General features: G+C 41.6%; 1 protein-coding gene across 1 annotated transcript in view; it reads right to left on the bottom strand.

Annotated features, from left to right (window-relative positions):
* Positions 1 to 24,525, bottom strand: part of tnni3k (TNNI3 interacting kinase) — a 52,888-nt gene that overhangs the window by 18,897 nt on the left and 9,466 nt on the right. The window contains exons 5-19 of the mRNA XM_034180803.1: positions 15,676 to 15,786; positions 12,273 to 12,371; positions 12,002 to 12,140; positions 7,621 to 7,765; positions 7,424 to 7,528; positions 7,251 to 7,345; positions 6,878 to 7,027; positions 6,706 to 6,789; positions 6,563 to 6,619; positions 3,762 to 3,854; positions 3,628 to 3,685; positions 3,353 to 3,547; positions 820 to 924; positions 678 to 730; positions 469 to 521 (exon numbers count right to left, since the gene is read on the bottom strand). Coding sequence (XP_034036694.1) covers positions 469 to 521; positions 678 to 730; positions 820 to 924; positions 3,353 to 3,547; positions 3,628 to 3,685; positions 3,762 to 3,854; positions 6,563 to 6,619; positions 6,706 to 6,789; positions 6,878 to 7,027; positions 7,251 to 7,345; positions 7,424 to 7,528; positions 7,621 to 7,765; positions 12,002 to 12,140; positions 12,273 to 12,371; positions 15,676 to 15,786 — 1,542 coding nt within the window. The remainder of the gene's footprint in view (positions 1 to 468; positions 522 to 677; positions 731 to 819; positions 925 to 3,352; positions 3,548 to 3,627; positions 3,686 to 3,761; positions 3,855 to 6,562; positions 6,620 to 6,705; positions 6,790 to 6,877; positions 7,028 to 7,250; positions 7,346 to 7,423; positions 7,529 to 7,620; positions 7,766 to 12,001; positions 12,141 to 12,272; positions 12,372 to 15,675; positions 15,787 to 24,525) is intronic.

The following is a 24,525-nucleotide window of genomic DNA, read 5'->3' as shown; positions in this document are numbered from 1 at the left end:
TCAAATTTTTACTGAGCTCTGTTTTTAAACACCCAATGACTAAAGGAGGACAAAGACATAAATTTGGCAATGCATTTACTGGGAAACCTGTGTTCTGTGTCACGGAATTCTTTATAAAGAATAAAGCAAGTCTTCAAGTAATGAGCAGCTTTGGTGAGTTTAAGTGATTTTACGTGTCTTTACATGCTATCATTGCTGGTGTGAATGACATCTGTAGCCTGGGTCTGTTAGTGTCCATGTAGCAAGTGCAAAAATGTCCAGCAGCTTGGTTGGAATATGTTGAATTCTGGTTGTTTTATTTGTGTCTATAGCATTTTTGCTTCATTGGTGGTCGTATAAGTAAATATGGTTGTTGTGCAAAACGTTTTCTCTTGTGTCTTTGTGTGTTAATTGTGGGAGAACAGCTCTGAAGGCCTAGGTGTAAAATGTATAACCCACCACTGGTGAAAAACTAAAGAAAGCACTGACCCCAGGCTGCTTGGTCATGTTATCCTCCTCAACAGATTGTAGAAATCGAGATTCTGCAGACACAGCAGAGTGAAGCATTTTATTAATTTAGTTGTTCTCTCGTCCAGGATGTTTTACAATAATCTCAGCCAATGGATAAACCCTTTGAAGGAGTAAGTATATAAAGTTTTAAAAGCAAATAATCTGTGTCGTATGTCTCTTTGCCTCACCTCCAAAGTCAGCCACTACAGCATGTCCATCCTCATACAGAAGAATGTTGTGACTGGAAGGAACACATCGTACTTACATCAACACAATTTCAGATTGTTGATACGTCCCTCCACACATACTATTACTGTCTGTGGCTCCTACCTGTTGAGGTCCCTGTGGATGATGGGTTGCGTCAGGTTGTGCAGGTACTCCATGCCCTTGGCCACGTCAATGGCGATGATTAGCTTAGACTGCAGGTCGATAAGCCTGTGCATTGACACATCATTAAAGCGGCAGCTACTTAGCCCTAGATCAATGGTTCCTGCCAATCACGCGCCACTTTAAACAGATCAATGGGACAGTCTGTAAAGGCAGCGCCTGGGCACAGAGTTAGCGGAACACTTCAATGACTGTCCGGTTAAGATAAAGACATCGGTGAAGAGATATTTCCAAGGAGGATAACAGGAGCAGAAATGCACCGCCACGCTGCATAAACATGTATTTGTGACGATGTGCAATGACATTTTCGCCAGCAGACTGCAGGTTTATTTTGGAAGCAGGCCATTTCACTGATGAGCACCATTTTGGGTTGAGTTGTGGGACAATCATCAATAAAATCACCAAAATGTTGGCTCTTTGTTAGGTTACACTATGTGAAGCCTTTTTAGATCTCAACATGAGGAATATTTCACTTTTTGTGGAAATGCTTGCATTTGATTCCCTTGCTGACTTTTCTTCTGTTGAGCCTCTTTGTAAGATATCGGTTACAGATACAAGAAGTGAGCCGTTCTGCTCCAAAACAAGGTAAAAAGATCAAGGCAGCAAGTGAGATTCAAACTAAACAGATCTCACGACCAATAAAGTTATTGTTATAACAAGCAGTAAGCACAACAGGAAGACGTTACAGCTCCTTGAATGGCTGCCTAAGGCTGGCTCCAGAAAGAAGCAGGTTCCCATAGAGGTCCATGTTAAAATCAAGTCAAGTGGTTTTTTTATTGTCATTTCAACCACGTACAGTACATAGTGAGATGAAACAACGTTCCTCCAGGACCAAGGTGCTAATAATATACAATATACAATAAATACACAGGACCACATTAGTGGGGAGGAGGTGGTGCAGGGACTATAATTTTAAACAGACTTATTTTTAGCAGCAGCTTTTCAGTTTTGTTATTGTCTTTGTAGGTGAGGTGTGTGTGTGTGTGTGTGTATGTGTGTGTGTTCGATCAGTCAATGAGATGTGTGCAATTATCAGACCAGAGTCTGGCTGTTCAGGAGTATGATGGCTTATGGGAAGAGTTCAGGAGTCTGATGGCTTGTGGGAAGAAGCTGTTACACAGTCTGGACGTGAGGGCCCGGATGCTGCGGTACCTTTTTCCAGATGGTAGGAGGGTGAAGAGAGTGTGTGAGGAGTGTGTGTGTGGTCATCCACAATGCTGATTGCCTTGCAGATGCAGCGTGTGGTGTAAATGTGCGTGATGGTGGAGAGAGACACACCAATGATCTTCTCAGCCATTCTCACAATCCGCTGTAGGGACTTGTGATCCGATGCGGTGCAGTTCCCAAACCAGGCAGTAATACAGCTGCTCAGGATGCTCTCAATGGTTCCTCTGTAGAATGTAGTGGGGATGGGGGATGGCAGATGTGCCTTCTTCAGGCTCCGCAGGAAGTAGAGGCGCTAATGGGCTTTTTTGGTTATGGTGCCAATGTTGAGGGACCAGGTGAGATCCTCTGCCAGGTGAACTCCAAGGAACTTGGTGCTCTTGACGATCTCCACAGCAGAGCCATCGATATGGAGTGGGGGGTGATCACGCTTGGTCTTCCTGAAGTCAACAACCATCTCTTTGGTCTTATCTACGTTCAGAGACAGGTTGTTGGTTCTACACCAGTCTACTAACTGTTGTACTTCCTCTCTGTATGCTGACTCATCGTTCTTACTGATGAGGCCCACCACAGTCGTGTCGTCAGCAAACTTTATGATGTGGTTCGAGCTGTGCATTGTTGCACAGTCGTGAGTCAGTAGAGTGAACAGCAGTGGACTGAGCACACAGCCTTGGAGAGCCCCAGTGCTCAGCGTGGTGGTGCTGGAGGTGTTTTTTTCCGATCCGGACAGACTGGGGTCTCCCAGTCAGAAAGTCCAGGATCCAGTTACAGAGGGAAATATTCAGTCCCAGTGCGGTCAGCTTCCCAATCAGTTTCTGAGGGATAATTGTGTTGAATGCTGAACTGAAGTCTATGAACAGCATTCGGGCATAAGTGTCTTTATTTTCCAGGTGAGTAAGTGCCAGGTGCAGAGTGGTAGATATGGCATCGTCCGTCGAGCAGTTGAGACGATACGCAAACTGCAGGGGGTCCAATGAAGGAGGCAGCAGGGTCTTGATGTGCCTCTTGACAAGCCTCTCGAAGCACTTCATAATAATGGGTGTGAGTGCTACGGAATGGTAGTCATTGAGGCAGGACACTGAAGACTTTTTTGGCACCGGTATGATGGTGGTTTCTTTTAGACACGTCGGGATGGTGGCGCTGTCCAGGGAGGTGTTGAAGATGTCTGTGAAGACATCTGTCAGCTGGTCCGTGCACTCCCTGAGCACTTTACAAATGTCCAACTTTATTAGAGATGTAGTCCCTTTGAGTGACAGTTTATGTACGTAGTGTGCAGAAGGTAAAACACTGTGAGTGCGGAACTTTTCCTCACCTTTTCTGCTCGTGCAGCAGGGAGAAGAGCGAGCCTCCGGAGACATACTGCGTAACAATGGCAAACTGACTGGGGTCATCCAGACATGCTCCCACAAAGTGGATGATGCACGGATGGTTGAGGCAACAAAGGATGGAAACCTCTCTGCAGAACATATCCACATCCGACTTGGAGCAGTACGTGTTGGCTCGGTAGCTACAAAGGAGAGCTGACATCAGTTTATTGATAATAGACGGAAAATGGCATCTTTAGCTGTGTGCCAAATGCACCGTTACCGTTTTATGGCAACGATTTTGTTTCTGCATTTTCCTTTGTAGACTCTTCCAAAGGAGCCTAGGTGTATACGGATTTCATGAGTATGATTGGGCTGAAGTTGAAAGCACAGTAGTGACTGTATGAGAGGAGTCACCTGATCCAATAATTTCATGAAATTCCAACTCGGAGAGCTGAAGGTGGAAATGAGGCGGCAGGCTGGCTCTGAGCAGGAGCACTTCTGCTTTTTCTAAAAACAGAAACAGGGCATTTTAGATGCTTTTGTCACATCGGTGAAGAGCTGTTTTGTTTTTTGTATTGAGATCCTGAACATAAAAAGTAAAGCGCATCACCTTTCCGTCTCCTTAATTCAGTACCTTGTTTCCAGCTGAACCAGATGAGAACTCGGCACAACACCCCAAACAGATTTTTACACTCTAATTAAGCCCACTGACAGTCAACAGAAGGCATTTTTCATCTGTGAGTGTGTGTTTGTATTTCTATCAACAAAGCATCTCAAAAACTAATAATAGGCAACATCTAGTTTGACCTTGAACACATATTTTACCCGCTGATGCAGTTTCCCTTTGGCGGGTTGGCTTTGTGCTCACGAGAATTTCATATTATTGTCAAAACATAGGTTTAAAAATGCTCAACTAGAATATTTGTATTGTGTAAAATTTATCAGGGTGAAATGTATATGTTGATTTGTCACTGATATACAGTGAGGGGTCACTTCATTGAGATCAAAGGTCAAGACAGACATTTCTAGTCATTTTTATGAAGAATGTTCATTTGGGAAAATATAAATGTCAGATCACTGTCCAAGATCTAGCCTCATTGGTTACTAAGATATAGGAAGGGTTGACTTCACTTGTGGCAAAGGTCAAAATAGGTATTTCCTGTTATTATCAGTTGAAATAGTCTGAGAGCAACCTCAGCTAAAATCTGAGCAGTGGATGAACTTATTTTTGGCCATTGCCATAGCAAAGATTTAATTCCAGTAAAAGTGTTCCAGTAGAGACTATAGAAATTTGCATGTTGCAAACTGGAGCATATAACCAGGAAAGGTAAACCATGTGCATCACTTTTAAAGATCTTACACAGACATAATAAACCACTTTTTGCTGAAACCTCCTTTTGTGATGAGTAATACTGATTAGGGATAGGCCGATAATCGGCCCGGCCGATTATCGGTCAATGCCAATAATTGGCATGGCCGATACTCAGCTAATATCGGCTGAGCTGATTCGGTCTATCCCTAATATTGATGCCCCTTCCACCAATAGCAGGAGCCTATCTTGATGACCTATGATGCATCGTGTAATGTGAATTGCAAGAGGTGTGTCCAGCTCCACATTAGAGGCGTGTCCAACTGCACAATGCTATTTGGACAGTATGAAATCTGAGTGCAGACTAGGGTGCAGTGTGAAAGGGGTTGTATTTAGTTACCTATTAGTTAAGGGTTTTAGGTGTAACATGAAAAAAAAATCTTTTCCCTTAAGACACGTGTAGCCAGATGCTGGCCCATTTCTACTTGTTGTGTGGGCCGCTGAAGAGGAGGTACTGCTGGCCCACCACCACCAGAGGGCGCCCTGCCTGGAGTGCGGGCTCCAGGCACCAGAGGGCGTCGCCGCCCCACAGGAGCAGCCTCGGTAACAGCTGTCACCCATCACCTGAGACAGCTGACGGCAATCATCAGTGGGGTATATCAGCAGGACGGCATCTCCACCTCATCGCCGAGATATCGTTCTTACCGGAGAGGTAACGTATTGACGCTAACAGAGTGTATCTTTTTGGATTGAGCTAGGTATTTGGATTACTGTTCCAACGAGAGGTGGAGGTAACTTTCCTGCTGTTCGGAGTCCTGGGTGCAAACGCGCCCCCATCTGACTGTACTTTGTTTCCTCGCCAGCAGTACCAGGTCCGACACGCGGAGGCAGTGGCCACCTGGGAGTTCGGGACTTGGCGGCTCCAGTATTCCCGGGGTCCTGTGGCGGAGGAAGCCGTGTGGTACCGGTCTTACCTTGGAGAGGCGTCTCCTATCTTCGAGCCTGCCCACACGACACTTTTGTGAATTGACTGTTGTCCATTTCTGTGATTGGTTGTATTCGTTGTGCACATTCACAACAGTAAAGCGTTGTTATTTGACTTACTCCATTGTCCGTTCATTTGCGCCCCCTGTTGTGGGTCCGTGTTCCTACACTTTCCCAACACTACTGAGGGAACAAACTCAGATATGAGAGGTTTTCTAGCCAGCACATGAATCAGTACCCACAACACATGCAAGCAGAAACAGCCAACAAGAAAACGTGGACACCACAAAGACTGCGTAGAGGCTGAGAGTTGTATTAAGACTTGGCACGTCCAGTTTAATGCGTGATGATTCTTTCTCAATATTGCAGAATGTTTTTTTTTCTTTCTGACCACAGGTGTGTTGACTATGAAAATGAGAACCGCCTCTGTTATACACAACCTGACAACCGGCTGCAATGTGTTGCTTTGTGCTGGGTGGAAGATAGGGCCCTATGTGTTTCTTCAAGAGGAAAATCCTTCAGTGCTGCTCTACGTACCTACACCTAAAAAGTAGGGTTCCATTTCAGCTGCTGTTTCAGTGCCAACAGTGTAATTATATTTAAGTTCATCCATTTAGGGCTTCCATCACATTTAACCTGACACTTTCTCAAATATATTATCACACAGATGGAGACGGATCTATAACTCAGAGGATTTCAAATTTCAAAGGGAAGAACAGCAGCCAAGTGTTAAGGTGACTGAGCAGCAACTAGGCCCTTAGCCACACAGTGTGTGTGTGTGTGTGTGTGTGTGTGTGTGTGTGTGTGTGTGTGTGTGTGTGTGTGTGTGTGTGTGTGTGTGTGTGTGTGTGTGTGCGTGCGTGCGTGCGTGCGTGCGCTGTCATGGCAGCTGTCACTGATGTGAATTGTGGGAAATCAGTACCTTTTGTCATGCTTTTTATCTTCCCCAGAGGAGATGGGACAGAAACATAGGACCCATCTGGAGGAGAGCCAGCAGTTACAGGGTTATACAAAGACATAGGCATCGTTTTCTCATAACTTTAAGTGCTCGTGATGAACACTCACCCCCTCCTGGTTGTGAATACTCATTGCAAGGGGAGTCATCGGGACGTTTGTAGTGTTTTAGCAAAGTAACGATGGAATCATGACCTGTGGTGGAAAACACAAGGGCAGAATTGAAAGTGGGTTTGGATCCTGCCCCTCACTGACAGCAGAGCACGACCGCGTGCAACCAGACCTTTTTCGTAAGCCCACATCAGGCAGGTCTGCTCATCCTTCTCCCCGCTCGACCTGCTGGGGTCGCACGCAACCAGGTTCATATCTGCACCGCTGTCCAGCAAGAACTGTACCAGGCGGATGTGGCCGTGGAAACAGGCACTGTGAAGAGCTAAACGCAGGATGTTAAACACTGATTTCACACACACACACACACACACACACACACACACACACACACACACACACACACACACACACACACACACACACACACACACACACACACACACACACACACACACACACACACACATTCATCATCACATTCAATGCCTCTCCTGCACTCTATGTCTGTGATGAGATGAATGAGTCTGACGGATGGAAAGAGGCACCTGTATGCCCGTCTCTGCCCTGATGGTTGATGCTCATAGCATTTTGACTCAACAAGAACTTCACCATCTCCAGGTCTTTACCATAGGTGCACGCACTGTGACACAAGATGCACATACATATGTGAAGATGTCATATTGTGTGTGTGTATGTTTCACATTCACGTCGACAATACCTGTGAAGTGCCGTCTCACTGAATATGTTCTCCTTTGACAGACTTTCGGTGCCAGAAAGCCGGATGAGCTCCTTCAATGCCTCAAATTTGCCATTATAGCAGGCCCTGATGAAACACAGCTTTCAATATTCCAGCTTCCAAAAAAAAAAAAAAAGAGCATCCCTGCATCTCCACCAAAGCCTATGTGAAGTATTTACAAGTGTAACGGTGTGTCGCCATAGATGTTGACAGAATGAGGCTGTAGGTCGAAGTTGCCCTGAAGAAGGAATCGGACAATCTCGTGGTGGCCAAAACGTGCACAGAAGTGAAGAGGAACGTGATCTTCGTTGTCCTGGGCATTCACTGGAAAAAGTAAAATAACAAAATTTCACATTCTCAGTTTGTGGACTTACGTTGATTTTTAGATATTGAGGTTGAAAAGGAAGTATGTAGATATCAAAGTTTTCCCAAAGCTTAAAAATTCTTGCAGTTTATGAGTACTGTATTTACAGTAGTGTTCAGAATAATAGTAGTGTTATGTGACTAAAAAGATTAATCCAGGTTTTGAGTATATTTCTTATTGTTACATGGGAAACAAGGTACCAGTAGATTCTCACAAATCCAAAAAAAACAAGCATTCATGATATGCACACTCTTAAGGCTATGAAATTGGACTATTAGTAAAAAAAAGTAGAAAAGGGGGTGTTCACAATAATAGTAGTGTGGCATTCAGTCAGTGAGTTTGTCAATTTTGTGGAACAAACAGGTGTGAATCAGGTGTCCCCTATTTAAGGATGAAGCCAGCACCTGTTGAACATGCTTTTCTCTTTGAAAGCCTGAGGAAAATGGGACGTTCAAGACATTGTTCAGAAGAACAACGTAGTTTGATTAAAAAGTTGATTGGAGAGGGGAAAACATATACGCAGGTGCAAAAAATTATAGGCTGTTCATCTACAATGATCTCCAATGCTTTAAAATGGACAAAAAACCAGAGACGCATGGAAGAAAACAGAAAACAACCATCAAAATGGATAGAAGAATAACCAGAATGGCAAAGGCTCACCCATTGATCAGCTCCAGGATGATCAAAGACAGTCTGGAGTTACCTGTAAGTGCTGTGACAGTTAGAAGACGCCTGTGTGAAGCTAATTTATTGCAAGAATCCCCCGCAAAGTCCCTCTGTTAAATAAAAGATGTGCAGAAGAGGTTACAATTTGCCAAAGAACACATCAACTGGCCTAAAGAGAAATGAAGGAATATTTTGTGGACTGATGAGAATAAAACTGTTTTTTGGGGGGGTCCAAGGGCCGCAGACAGTTTGTGAGATGACCCCCAAACTCTGAATTCAAGCCACAGTTCACAGTGAAGACAGTGAAGCATGGTGGTGCAAGCATCATGATATGGGCATGTTTCTCCTACTATGGTGTTGGGCCTATATATCGCATACCAGTTATCATGGATCAGTTTGGATATGTCAAAATACTTGAAGAGATCATGTTGCCTTGTGCTGAAGAGGACATGCCCTTGAAATGGGTGTTTCAACAAGACAATAACCCCAAGCACACTAGTAAATGAGCAAAATCTTGGTTCCAAACCAACAAAATTAATGCCTCGCAGATGTGAAGAAATCATGAAAAACTGTGGTTATACAACTAAATACTAGTTTAGTGATTCACAGGATTGCTAAAAAAGCAGTTTGAACATAATAGTTTTGAGTTTGTAGCATCAACAGCAGATGCTACTATTATTGTGAACACCCCCTTTTCTACATTTTGTACCAATAGCCCAGTTTGATAGCCTTAAGAGTGTGCATATCATGAATGCTTGGTCTTGTTGGATTTGTAAGAATCTACTGGTAACTTGTTTCCCATGTAACAATAAGAAATATACTCAAAACCTGGATTAATCTTTTTAGTCACATAGCACTACTATTATTCTGAACACTACTGTACAACATATACTCAGTTCTGGGAGCATGTGCTGATGCCACGTTTTGCCGCATCCACAACACCAAGGAACCGCCTCAGGTCCTTGATGGCAACCACCCAGGCAGAAAGCCAGTCCAACCCCACATCTCTAAAATAATCATTTATTCGCCGGATCCTGATAAAGATTCCTCAGCACTCATGCACCGTCTGTGCTGGATCATGCATAGAGAAATGTGCCACATGACCAAAATGTCAACTGCTAACATATGCTGACACACAGTGCTGGTGCAATTATTAACTTTCAATAAGGACTATTTACTGTGCAGAGCATCCACTTTAAACTGACCATAACTGTCTTTTATGCACTGAGCTGGCCATATATCAAACATTCTGTACCATGCCAATAATTAGCATGTCCCACTGTGTGCACACCTGATCCCAGTGCATCTCAGACAGAAGAGAAGCAGAGTAGGTCCAATTCTGTATGTGACTGTGAGACCACTTGAGAAGACCAGGTGTGTGTGTTTCTCCATGAGGAAATGGAGTTGTGCCAAAAAGGCGCATCCGGTGTAAAACTTGAGGCAAATCCCAAAGCAGCTCTGCACTGGATCTATTGTGTACCTGCTTATCCTGTTAAAGTACTCACTAGTGTGTTGCCTGTGGGGATCCACGGTTTCTAAATTGGGTTGTGTTTATAAAATAGATAGCTGACATTTTTCAAGCGTGGTAATAAATTATGCAAAGTTTCTATAATGATTTTAACTGAAAATGCAGGAAATTAAAATGAGAAAGGTTTGTGAATAATTGCATTTATCATTTGGCACATTTAGTTGATGTTATGTTTTACAATTGGCAACGTTGAGATATTTCCTTTGTTCAGAGTTTGTCTGGTTACCAGGGACCGATTAATGGTGATATCAACATCCACTGTTCACTGTTGTTTCCACAATATCCCTAATTTCTCCAAAAATATTTATCCTATGAACTTTCCATTTTTGCGGCATTCATCACTGACCCAAAATACATAAGGAGGCCGGGGCACAGTGAATCAGAAATGTTGTTTTGTGGCAGCATAAACACATTATGCATAGGTTTAGGTCATTCTATTGTCTATTTACAGTAATACAGAAAGTTATTGTTTATAAGGCTGTGTTTTTTATGTCTCCACAAGTGTAATTTACAGGTGTTTAAAATTGATTTTAATATTTTTGATTCATGGTGCTCCAGACACTAATTCATGGGGCACAGTGAATCAACTTAAAATATAATGAAAAAAACCACATGGTTATAAAGATTTCTTCAAAATTATTAAATATATGCTGATGCATATACAAACTATAATCCAGCAAACCAGCTATGTAATGTGAGAGTGTCTGATACAGTGATATAAGTCCTTTAGAAACTATTATAAATACAACTGTCATAATTTCTGTTTAAATGTGAAAACAGTTGTTTATATACAAAAATTATAGAAATAATTTATGGAAAAATAAATGCATGAGCTTCAACAAGTAATATTTGTCATCTACTTGATACTGGGGCTTAGTAAATCACTTTCTAGACTGATTCACTGTGCCCCAGGTGCATGTGACACACGAGTCATGTTATCAAATAGCTGATAGTCTGGAGAAGACATAACACATGTTCATCAGTTGGACAGGGTAGTCTTCTAACTAATAATTTTTTGGGTCACCTTTCCTCTGTTGTGATAAATAAATAAATACAAAGACACTAACATCCACAAAATTTACTTTCGACTTCACTTGCCACTTAGTTTTACCCTTAATGTATCCAAAAACAAAACACTAATTTATAAGGGCGATGTCTTTATGCATAAAAATATGGCATGACTACTGCAAATATATATGTAGTTTTCCAGACATAGCGACTGATTCACCGTGCCTTGGTTTCCCTTAAGCATAGCAAACGCCAAATGTCAGCTCTCCCCAGTTTCTCCGTGATCGAAGTTACACATACGCACACAGAAGCCACATGGCTTTTGATATATAAACAGCAAACAGGAGTGCAGATAGAAACATCCTGAACATATGTCACAGCTGTCGAAAACTAGTCATTTCAGGCTTAGATTTTACTTACAGCTGGAGTTTCTTCATGCCCAAATTTGTGGGACTTTAATGATCTTTAACATGACCATCCCTGGTTCTCAAGACCAGGCACCTAAGTGGCTCTACTCTACTCTTTTCTACTCTTTTATTTTACTCTTCCTTTTTAGATATTTAGATATACCTTAGTATACTATCATAGTTCCACCTTAGAATTGGAATATAATATATAAGATATACCTTACTGAATTTTCATGAAATCCTAATCATATTTAAATTAAAAAGTAGATTAAATAAGTTATTTTGTATTATGTAACTTCCTTAAAGAGTCAGGTGGGGCACATTCTGGTGAACACTGGAAGAAAGAAGTGCATACAGCTCCCTACAGCTCACACATACAGATAGTCATTCTCACATTCACATCTACAACCAATAATGAGTGTATGTGCATGTTTTTGGAAGTCGGGAGAAAGCCGAAGAACCTCAAGAGAAGAAGGGAGCATACAAACTCCATATAAAACCCAATGGCCTTCTTGCAGAGAGGCACCACCACTGTCTCATATGAATCCTACTGAATTCATGACAGTACGCTTACGTTATGGTCTCACCATCAGCTTTGCTCCCTTCTCCCATCAGCAGTTTAGTAATGTCCAGGAAACCCTTGGCTGCAGCCAGGTGCAGCGGTCGATCCCCCACCTCACCACTCATATTCACATCCGCTCCAAACTTAAGGAGCAGCTTTGCCACCTGGGAAGCAGAGAATGAGAAGGAAAGAGTATAATAAAAGAACAGTTTCTAAAAAACAAACAAACAAACAAACAAAAAAATCAGAAGACAGTATATTAATTTCATTTCCCACAGTGAACACGTCATTCTGACCTGCTCGTGGCCGATGTATGAAGCAATATGTAATGGAGTGAAAAACACAGCATCCTGCATGTTCACAGATGCTCCATGCTGCAGAAGTATATCTACCGTCTGCACAAGAGCAAAAAATAACTTTACTGACTATTGCAAAAGAAGGCATCACTGCATGAATGAAAATTGCACCTTGATTCAAATTAACCTGGTATGATATTATGAAAGAAAGAATACAGGTTTGAGTCTATGCCTGGTTTTGGAGAAACACCGTATACAAATATAGCTCTAGGGAGCTATATACAACCCCTGGCAAAAATTATGGAATCACCGGCCTCAGAGGATGTTCATTCAGTTGTTTAATTTTGTAGAAAAAAAGCAGATCACAGACATGACACAAAACTAAAGTCATTTCAAATGGCAACTTTCTGGCTTTAAGAAACACTATAAGAAATCAAGAAAAAAAGATTGTGGCAGTCAGTAACGGTTACTTTTTGAGACCAAGCAGAGGAAAAAAATATGGAATCACTCAATTCTGAGGAAAAAATTATGGAATCACCCTGTAAATTTTCATCCCCAAAACTAACACCTGCATCATATCAGATCTGCTCGTTAGTCTGCATCTAAAAAGGAGTGAACACACCTTGGAGAGCTGTTGCACCAAGTGGACTGACATGAATCATGGCTCCAACATGAGAGATGTCAATTGAAACAAAGGAGAGGATTATCAAACTCTTAAAAGAGAGTAAATCATCACGCAATGTCGCAAAAGATGTTGGTTGTTCACAGTCAGCTGTGTCTAAACTCTGGACCAAATACAAACAACATGGGAAGGTTGTTAAAGGCAAACATACTGGTAGACCAAGGAAGACATCAAAGCGTCAAGACAGAAAACTTAAAGCAATATGTCTCAAAAATCGAAAAATGTACAACAAAACAAATGAGGAACGAATGGGAGGAAACTGGAGTCAACGTCTGTGACCGAACTGTAAGAAACCGCCTAAAGGAAATGGGATTTACATACAGAAAAGCTAAATGAAAGCCATCATTAACACCTAAACAGAAAAAAACAAGGTTACAATGGGCTAAGGAAAAGCAATTGTGGATTGTGGATGACTGGATGAAAGTCATATTCAGTGATGAATCTCGAATCTGCATTGGGCATGGTGATGATGCTGGAACTTTTGTTTGGTGCCTTTCCAATGAGATTTATAAAGATGACTGCCTGAAGAGAACATATAAATTTCCACAGTCATTGATGATATGGGGCTGCATGTCAGGTAAAGGCACTGGGGAGATGGCTGTCATTACATCATCAATAAATGCACAAGTTTATGTTGATATTTTGGACAATTGAAAGGATGTTTGGGGATGATGAAATCATTTTTCAAGATGATAATGCATCTTGCCATAGAGCAAAAACTGCAAAAACATTCCTTGCAAAAAGACACATAGGGTCAATGTCATGGCATAGGGTCAATGTCAATGAGCAGATCTGATTTGATGCAGGTGTTAGTTTTGGGGATGAAAATTTACAGGGTGATTCCATAATTTTTTCCTCAGAATTGAGTGATTCCATATTTTTTTCCTCTGCTTGGTCTAAAAAAGTAACCGTTACTGACTGCCACAATCTTTTTTTCTTGATTTCTTATAGTGTTTCTTAAAGCCAGAAAGTTGCCATTTGAAATGACTTTAGTTTTGTGTCATGTCTGTGATCTGCTTTTTTTCTACAAAATTAAACAACTGAATGAACATCCTCTGAGGCCGGTGTTTCCATAATTTTTGCCAGGGGTTGTATATATATATATATACTATATTATATGTTAATACAGCAAATGTTAGTAAAACCGTTCCCAGTGCAGGGAGTAAGGAAAAATTGTTGTTATGAGGAAAAATGAACAACGTGTGGCTGCCCTTGGTGAAGGATCTTGTATTTGTATTAATCTTGAATATTTACAGTGCGCCCAGAAAGTATTCACAGCACTTCACTTTTCAACATTTTATGTTACAACCTTATTCCAAAATGGATGAAATTAGTTTTTCCCTCAAAATTCTACACACAACACCCCATAATGACAATGTGAATTTTTTTTTTAGGTTTTTGCAAATTAATAAAAAAAAACTTAAGAAATCACATGTACGTTAATTTACTTAATGTACATGTACTTAATTACAGTCCACCTGGTGTGAATTCAGTTGATTGGACATGATTTGGAAAGGCACACACCTGTCTACATATAAGGTCCCACAGTTGACAGTGCATGTCAGAGCACAAACCAAGCATGAGGTCAAAGGAATTGTCTGTAGACTTCTGGGAAAGTGTACAGAAACATTTTTGCTGCTTTGAAGGTCCCAATGAGCACAGTGGCCTCCATCATCTCTAAATAGAAGAAGTTCTGATTCATCAGATCTCTTCCTAGAACTGGCCACCCATCTAAACTGAGCAATCGGAGGAGAAGGTTGTTAGTGAGGGAGGTGACCAAGAACCTGATGGTCACTCTGTCAGAGCTCCAGTATTCCTCTATGGAGAGAGGAGAACCTTCCAGAAGGAGAAACATCTCTGCATCAATCCACTGATCAGGCTTGTATGATAGAGTGGACAGACGGAAGCCACTGTTAAAAGGCACATGGCAGCCCACCTGGAGTTTGCCAAAAGGCACCTGAAGGACTCTCTGACCATGAGAAACAACATTCTCTTATCTGATGAAACAAAGATTGAACTCCTTGCCCTGAACGCAAGGTGTTATGTTTGAAGGAAACCAAGCACCATCCCTACAGTGAAGCATGGTGGTGGCAGCATCATGCTGTGGGGATGTTTTTGAGGGAAAGATGAATGCAGCAATGTACAGAGACATCCTGAATGAAAACCTGCTCCAGAGCGCTCTTGACCTCAGACTGGGGCGACGGTTCATCTTTCAGCAGGACAATGACCCTAAACACACAGCCAAGATATCAAAGGAGTGGCTTCAGGACAACTCTGTGAATGTAGTGGCCCAGCCAGAGCCCAGACCTTGAACATCTCTGTAGAGATCTGAAAATGGCTGTGCACCGACACACCCCATCCAACCTGATGGAGCCTGAGAGGTGCTGCAAAGAGCAATAGGTAAAATTGCCAAAAGATAGGTGCACCAAGCTTGTGGCTTCATATTCAAGAAGACTTGAGGCTGTAATTGCTACCAAAGGTGCATCAACACTTTCTAGACTGAGTGTGACTTTCTAGACTGTGAATACTTATGTACATGTGATTTCTTAGTTTATTTTTAATAAATTTGAAAAAAAACTTTTTCATGTTGTCATTATGGGGTACTGTGAGTAGAATTTTGAGGGAAAAAATGAATTTACTCTATTTTGGACTATGGCTGTAACATAACAAAATGTGGAAAAAGTGAAGCGCCGTGAATACTTTCTGGATGCAATGAATCACCTCATGGTGTCCAGCCAGGGTGGCTATATGCAGAGCAGTGAGGGCGCTGTAGCCCACTTGCTGGATGTCTGCTCCTCCATGAAGAAGTGCAGTCACAAGTTCAGCATTGTCCTGTAGAAACGAAACCAAAAAATACCTTTTCAGACATTTGGAAGAAACCATAACTGTTATCTTCACCTTCTACTATAAATAGACATGATTTGTACTTGTACATGCTTTTACTGCATTCTTGCTATATCAAGGCCTCAATTTAATTATGATATATTCAGATGTGCGGTAATCACACAATGCAGGTAATCACACTGATTTGTGAGTACCTGCACTCCACCATGTGGTAAAATATAGAATGATGCTGACCAGATGGCAAATATCATGAGAAGGACAAATGGTGGACAACCGCCAGAAATGATGATTTTGACATACACACATGTACAGGGTGACCCAAAAAACCCAGAACTCATAAAAATTGTAATAAATCCTGCAAAGATCCAGCAAATTTCTTCAGTCAGTGTACGATCATTCCCCAAAGTTTTAGTTGTCTTGCATAAAAGTCATGGACCAAGACACGTTGGGGCAAGACTATTGGTCCATTCATCTTTCCCAACATGTCTTGGTCAACCAAGGAAAAGACATTTTGCCTGGACACCTATTTCACCAACAAACCATACCATTTGGAACATAACTTGGAAAGAACATGACTTTTTTTATATATATAACTTTTATTTTCAAATGCAAGTCACAGACTTAAGGTACAAAAATACAGATCCCCCCACCCTTATAACAGAAACAAAATGGAACGCCATAACTCTTGACTCCCTCCCCCCTCCCCGACCTGTGATCTGTGTTCCTATAAGTAAATCAAAATTAAATGAAAATAAAATCTAGAACAAGTGACAACCAGAAGTCAAAACAATAACACACAAACTTATAGGAAATAACATGAGTCATAACTTTTATGCAAAGCGACCGAGATAACTGAAACTTTGAGGAATGATCGTACACAGACTGAAGTTTAAGTTCAGCAAATTTCAAGAACTTTGCTGGACCTTTGCGGGATTTATTATAATTTGTATGGGTTCTGTTTTTTTGTTGTTGTTGTTGTTGGGGGGAGGAGGGGGTCACCCTGTACATGGAAATGTTGATGCATCCATCCTCTGATGTGTCTAATGAAATAATCCTAATAATTAGTTTGTCCAAATGGCTGTAATTTCTACACGGTTAACACAGTTTAAAAAAAAAACCCTTGAATTAAAGCTAAGAGTTGGCACTACAAACACATCACGATTATTTAATTTCAACTCTGTTACTATGGTGTAGCCCTGTGATAGACTGGTGGTCTGTCCACGGTGTCCCATGCCTCTTGCCCAGCAACTGGGATAGGCTCCAGCCCCCTGTGACCCTTAAGTGGAATAACCAGGTTCATAGTGCAGCAGATAAATTCATTTTTTCAGTGAAATGCTTCACTTATACAAAGAAACATGAACTTTTCTACACATCTTCATAGGTTAAGTCATCATTTTCACTGGATGGCCACTCAAAATTTCAAGATAGCCACCATGAAGTTTTGATCATGTCAATTATGCCCTCCTGGCCATGTATTTGAGTTTCTTTGTTGGTTTTATAGAGCCTATGCAATGTCAGTTGGCAAAAGCATTGTTTTTTTTCTTAAAATTTGGAAAAGCACACATGAAACAAGATGGCCGACAATATGGCCATCAAAATCATTAGTTGTTTGTCATATTTAATTTGAAAATAAATATTTGCTTCTAAAATGTGAGAATGTTCTATGACAGTCATTCTAGCACATACATTTCTGACCATTTATTGATGTCTTTGTATAATCTAGGTAGTAGTTTTAGTGATCTATGTAGTTGGAAGGAGTGAATGTCAGTGCACAACCAGGGCACACTGGTGACTTCACTGCTGTGAAACTCAGCATGGGGTTCAGTGTCAGCTAATCTTACTTTACTAATACTCCACCTAGCTTTACTAACTCCCAATATGGTAGAAATGTACTAGTTGTAGTGTAGTTTAGCATAGTTTAGTGTCCCAAATGCTGTCTAACAGCCCCATATCAATTAGCTTGTAGAACATAGTTGGTAGATTTAGTTAGACAGCCGCACCTGAATTGACAGGATGTGCCAGCACGGGAGAGCCAAGCCAAGGGTAAGTGGAGCTATGCATGGTGTGTCCATGTACTTACCCGGATGGTGTACAGATCACACGGGACTTAAATGGCACTGGATGAATGATCGGGCTAGGTGTAGGTCACCTATTTGTCCATGCCAGGTATGCTGCAGGACATGGCAGCAAGTCTGTCATGATCAAAGCCAATGATACAGATGTGCTGGTCATTGGCTTGAGTGTCTTCTCAACTCTACATAGTATGGGTGTGCAGCAGTTGTGGTTGGCATTCGGTCAAGGTTCAAGCCTTTGTTGGATTCCCATCCACGACCTGTCAGACTATGTAGGCCAAGAGAAGGCCACAGGAATGCCATTCTTCCATGCCTTCACTGGCTGTGATGTGGTCTCAGCCTTTAGAAACAAAGGGAAGAAGACAGCTTGGCAAACATGGGATATGTTCCCAGAGGCTACCCCAGTATTTTCTAAACTGAGCAAGTACCCTCCGTCCGTTGAGGATGCAGACATGGAGATTCTGGAGAAGTTTGTGGTTCTTATGTATGACAGATCCAGCACTGTTGACAGTGTAGATGAAGCCAGACTTGACCTGTTTGCCAGGAAGCAGAGGTCGTATGAAGCCATCCCTCCTACCAGTGCAGCTCTGCTTCAACACACCAAATGTGCAGCATACCAGGCAGGATGCATATGGGCTCAGGCAATACTACGTCAGCCAGAAGCAGAGAGTCCATCTGATTGGGGCTGGGAGAAAGCAGGTGATGAGTGGAAGGTCTACTGGACAGCCAACTCATCAACTGCAAAGAGATGTGAACAACTCACCAAATGTGGCTGCAACTCTGGCTGCCGTAGCAGGTGCAAATGCTATAGGCTCGGACTAGCTTGTACACCTTTGTGGAGTTGCAAATGTGACCTGTAAGCTGTCTCCTGAATGAGCTTATGATTTTTGTATGGGTTTGCTGAGTTAGTCGGCCTAATGTCTTTTGGAAATGGACACATCTTCTTCCTATCTGGCCTGAAGTTTTTTTTTCAGCTGCAAACCCACAAGCCACATAAATGAGCCCATACTTATTTATTGATCTTCATTTGCTTATACTTACAGAATACAATTAAAATAGCACAAAGTGAAAGTGGTAAATATATTTTTCTTCTGAAAGGTGCACTAAATCAAATCATTGTCCAGCAAGACTGCCACTCATACAGTGCATATTTACCAGCTTGTAACTGCAAAATTGAGCCAGTGTCACAATGATCAATCACTAATGATTAAATGCAGAGTGGTGCATACAGAGCAAAAAGAGAAAGAAACACTCAGTGCATCATGGGAACCCCCCAGTAGTCTAAGTCTATAGCAGCATAACTAAGGGATTTTTGGGTTCTGAATTTCTGGTTTTTGGGACTTCCAATTTGGATGGACAAGACTAAGAGTCAAGCTTTCAAATGAATTAAAGCTCTGTCTGGGTTTTGGATTAATTAATAAGCTCGAATGGAAGATTGCTGCTAATCCTCCACCTCGGCCCGTGCTACGACCGTTCTGGCAGTTAGTGTGACTCGGGGTGTTGACTCATTTAAACTAACATATTCATCCTGCTGTAACCAGGTTTCTGTAAGGCAGAATAAATCAATATGTTGATCAATTATTATATCATTTACTAACAGGGACTTAGAAGAGAGAGAGCTAATGTTTAATAGACCACATTTAACTGTTTTAGTCTGTGGTGCAGTTGAAGGTGCTATATTATTTTTTCTTTTTGAATTTTTATGCTTAAATAGATTTTTACTGGTTATTGGTAGTCTGGGAGCAGGCACCGTCTCTACGGGGATGGGGTAATGAGGGGATGACAGGGGGAGAGAAGCTGCAGAGAGGTGTGGAAGACTACAACTCTGCTTCCTGGTCCCAACCCTGGATAGTCACGGTTTGGAGGATTTAATAAAATTGGCCAGATTTCTAGAAATGAGAGCTGCTCCATCCAAAGTGGGATGGATGCCGTCTCTCCTAACAAGATCAGGTTTTCCCCAGAAGCTTTGCCAATTATCTATGAAGCCCACCTCATTTTTTGGACACCACTCAGACAGCCAGCAATTCAAGGAGAACATGCGGCTAAACATGTCACTCCCGGTCCGATTGGGGAGGGGCCCAGAGAAAACTACAGAGTCCGACATTGTTTTTGCAGAGTTACACACCGATTCAATGTTAATTTTAGTGACCTCCGATTGGCGTAACAGGGTGTCATTACTGCCGATGTGAATTACAATCTTACCAAATTTACGCTTAGCCTTAGCCAGCAGTTTCAAATTTCCTTCAATGTCGCCTGCTCTGGCCCCCGGAAGACAATTGAATATGGTTGCTGGTGTCGCTAACTTCAAATGTCTCAAAACAGAGTCGACAATAACCAGAGTTTGATCCTCAGTGGGTGTGTCGCCGAGTGGGGAAAAACGGTTAGAAATGTGAACGGGTTAGCAGTGTACACGGGGCTTCTGTTTAGAACTGTTTAGAACTACTACCGGCCAAGAGCTAGTAGCTGCGCTAAGCTAGCGCATTCCTAAAAACACACAAAGTGAATAATGTGTAAATAATTTAGAGGTGATTCAGCAGACGGAGTGCTTTAGTTAAGGCACGTGAAGATTACACTGTGAAACAAATTGTTATCTAGATCAATCTAACTGCGCAGATTAAACAGCTACCAGATACAGCAAAACACCACTGTGCTCCGGAACAGGAAATGATACAATACCGCAGTGAGAGCCAACCACCAGTATTGCAAGGCAAAAGCCATACAATAATTACAGAAAACCCCCAAAGGTCAAAACGACCCCCTATGAGCAAGCACTTGGCGACAGTGGGAAGGAAAAACTCCCTTTCAACAGGAAGAAACCTCCAGCAGAACCAGGCTCAGGGAGGGGCAGTCTTCTGCTGGGACTGGTTGGGGCTGAGGGAGAGAATCAGGAAAAAGACATGCTGTGGAAGACAGCAGAGATCAATCACTAATAATTAAATGCAGAGTGGTGCATACAGAGCAAAAAGAGAAAGAAACACTCAGTGCATCATGGAAATGCCCCAGCAGTCTAAGTCTATAGCAGCATAACTCTCTCAGCTTCTCTCAAAAATTCTTGAAAGGGTAGTTGTAAAACAGCTAACTGATCATCTGCAGAGGAATGGTCTATTTGAAGAGTTTCAGTCAGGTTTCAGAATTCATCATAGCACAGAAACAGCATTAGTGAAGGTTACAAATGATCTTCTTATGGCCTCAGACAGTGGACTCATCTCTGTGCTTGTTCTGTTAGACCTCAGTGCTGCTTTTGATACTGTTGACCATAAAATTTTATTACAGAGATTAGAGCATGCAATAGGTATTAAAGGCACTGCGCTGCGGGTCACCTGATCCAGCCCTAACTATAAGCTTTAGCAAAAAGGAAAGTTTTAAGCCTAATCTTAAAAGTAGAGAGGGTGTCTGTCTCCCTGATCCAAATTGGGAGCTGGTTCCACAGGAGAGGAGCCTGAAAGCTGAAGGCTCTGCCTCCCATTCTACTCTTAAAAACCCTAGGAACTACAAGTAAGCCTGCAGTCTGAGAGCGAAGCGCTCTATTGGGGTGATATGGTACTATGAGGTCCCTAAGATAAGATGGGACCTGATTATTCAAAACCTTATAAGTAAGAAGAAGAATTTTAAATTCTATTCTAGAATTAACAGGAAGCCAATGAAGAGAGGCCAATATGCGTGAGATATGCTCTCTCCTTCTAGTCCCTGTCAGTACTCTAGCTGCAGCATTTTGAATTAACTGAAGGCTTTTCAGGGAACATTTAGGACAACCTGATAATAATGAATTACAATAGTCCAGCCTAGAGGAAATAAATGCATGAATTAGTTTTTCAGCATCACTCTGAGACAAGACCTTTCTAATTTTAGAGATACTGCGCAAATGCAAAAAAGCAGTCCTACATATTTGTTTAATATGCGCATTGAATGACATATCCTGATCAGAAATGACTCCAAGATTTCTCACAGTATTACTAGAGGTCAGGGTAATGCCATCCAGAGTAAGGATCTGGTTAGACACCATGTTTCTAAGATTTGTGGGGCCAAGTACAATAACTTCAGTTTTATCTGAGTTTAAAAGCAGGAAATTAGAGGTCATCCATGCCTTTATGTCTGTAAGACATTCCTGCAGTTTAATTGGTGTGTGTCCTCTGGCTTCATGGATAGATAAAGCTGGGTATCATCTGTGTAACAATGAAAATCTAAGCAATGCTTTCTAATAATACTGCCTAAGGGAAGCATGTATAAAGTGAATAAAATTTGTCCTAGCACAGAACCTTGTGGAACTCCATAATTAACCTGTCTGTGAAGAAGATTCCCCATTTACATGAACAAATTGTAATCTATTAGATAAATATGATACAAACCACCGCAGCGCAGTGCCTTTAATACCTATGGCATGCTCTAATCTCTGTAATAAAATTTTATGGTCAGCAGTATCAAAAGCAGCACTGAGGTCTAACAGGACAAGCACAGAGATGAGTCCACTGTCTGAGGCCATAAGAAGATCATTTGTGACCTTCACTAATGCTGTTTCTGTGCTATGATGAATTCTGAAACCTGACTGAAACTCTTCAAATAGACCATTCCTCTGCAGATGATCAGTTAGCTGTTTTACAACCACCCTTTCAAGAATTTTTGAGAGAAAAGGAAGGTTGGAGATTGGCCTATAATTAGCAAAGATAGCTGGGTCAAGTGATGGCTTTTTAAGTAATGGTTTAATTACTGCCACCTTAAAAGCCTGTGGTACATAGCCAACTAATAAAGATAGATTGATCATATTTAAGATCGAAGCATTAATTAATGGTAGGGCTTCCTTGAGCAACCTGGTAGGAATGGGATCTAATAGACATGTTGATGGTTTGGTGGAAGTGACTAATGAAAATAACTTAGAACAATCGGAGAGAAAGAGTCTAACCAAATACCAGCATTGCTGAAAGCAGCCAAAGATAATGATATGTCTTTGGGATGGTTATGAGTAATTTTTTCTCTAATAGTTAAAATTTTATTAGCAAAGAAAGTCATGAAGTCATTACTAGTTAAAGTTAGAGGAATACTCGGCTCAATAGAGCTCTGACTCTTTGTCATCCTGGCTACAGTGCTGAAAAGAAACCTGGGGTTGTTCTTATTTTCTTCAATTAGTGATGAGTAGAAAGATGTCCTAGCTTTACGGAGGGCTTTTTTATAGAGCAACAGACTCTTTTTCCAGGCTAAGTGAAGTTCTTCTAAATTAGTGATGCCATTTCCTCTCCAACTTACGGGTTATCTGCTTTAAGCTGCTTGTTTGTGAGTTATACCACGGAGTCAGGCACTTCTGATTTAAGGCTCTCTTTTTCAGAGGAGCTACAGCATCCAAAGTTGTGCTCAGTGAGGATGTAAAACTATTGACAAGATAATCTATCTCACTCACAGAGTTTAGGTAGCTACTCTGCACTGTGTTGGTATATGGCATTGGAGAACATAAGAAAGAAGGAATCATATCCTTAAACCTGGTTACAGCGCTTTCCGAAAGACTTCTACTGTAATGAAACTTATTCCCCACTGCTGGGTAGTCCATTAAAGTAAATGTAAATGTTATTAAGAAATGATCAGACAGAAGGGGGTTTTCATGGAATACTGTTAAGTCTTCAATTTCCATACCATAAGTCAAAACAAGATCTAAAGTATGATTAAAGTGGTGGGTGGACTCATTTACATTTTGAGCAAAGCCAACTGAGTCCAATAATAGATTAAATGCAGTGTTGAGGCTATCATTCTCAGCATCTATGTGGATGTTAAAATCTCCCACTATAATTATCTTATCTGACCTAAGCACTAAGTCAGACAAAAGGTCTGAAAATTCACAGAGAAACTCACAGTAACAACCAGGTGGACGATAGATAACAACAAATAAAACTGTTTTTTGGGACTTCCAATTTGGATGGCCAAGACTAAGAGTCAAGCTTTCAAATGAATTAAAGCTCTGTCTGGGTTTTTGATTAATTAATAAGCTGGAGTGGAAGATTGCTGCTAATCCTCCGCCTCGGCCCATGCTACGAGCATTCTGACAGTTAGTGTGATTCGGGGGTGTTGACTCATTTAAACTAACATATTCATCCTGCTGTAACCAGGTTTCTGTAAGGCAGAATAAATCAATATGTTCATCAATTATTATATCATTTACTAACAGGGACTTAGAAGAGAGAGACCTAATGTTTAATAGACCACATTTAACTTTTTTAGTCTGTGGTGCAGTTGAAGGTGCTATATTATTTTTTCTTTTTGAATTTTTATGCTTAAATAAATTTTTACTGGTTGTTGGTGGTCTGGGAGCAGGCACCGTCTCTACGGGGATGGGGTATTGGCGGGATGGCAGGGGGAGAGAAGCTGCAGAGAGGTGTGGAAGACTACAACTCTGCTTCCTGGTCCCAACCCTGGATAGTCACGGTTTGGAGGGTTTAATAAAATTGGCCAGATTTCTAGAAATGAGAGCTGCTCCATCCAAAGTGGGATGGATGCCGTCTCTCCTAACAAGACCAGGTTTTCCCCAGAAGCTTTGCCAGTTATCTATGAAGGCCACCTCATTTTTTGGACACCACTCAGACAGACAGCAATTCAAGGAGAACATGCGGCTAAACATGTCACTCCCGGTCCGATTGGGGAGGGGCCCAGAGAAAACTACAGAGTCCGACATTGT

The sequence above is a fragment of the Thalassophryne amazonica genome, chromosome 10, assembly GCF_902500255.1.
Source record: "Thalassophryne amazonica chromosome 10, fThaAma1.1, whole genome shotgun sequence".
NCBI classification, from domain to species: Eukaryota; Metazoa; Chordata; class Actinopteri; order Batrachoidiformes; family Batrachoididae; genus Thalassophryne; species Thalassophryne amazonica.
Note: the sequence above shows the minus strand (reverse complement) of the source record. Positions and strands in the feature narration are given on the sequence as shown.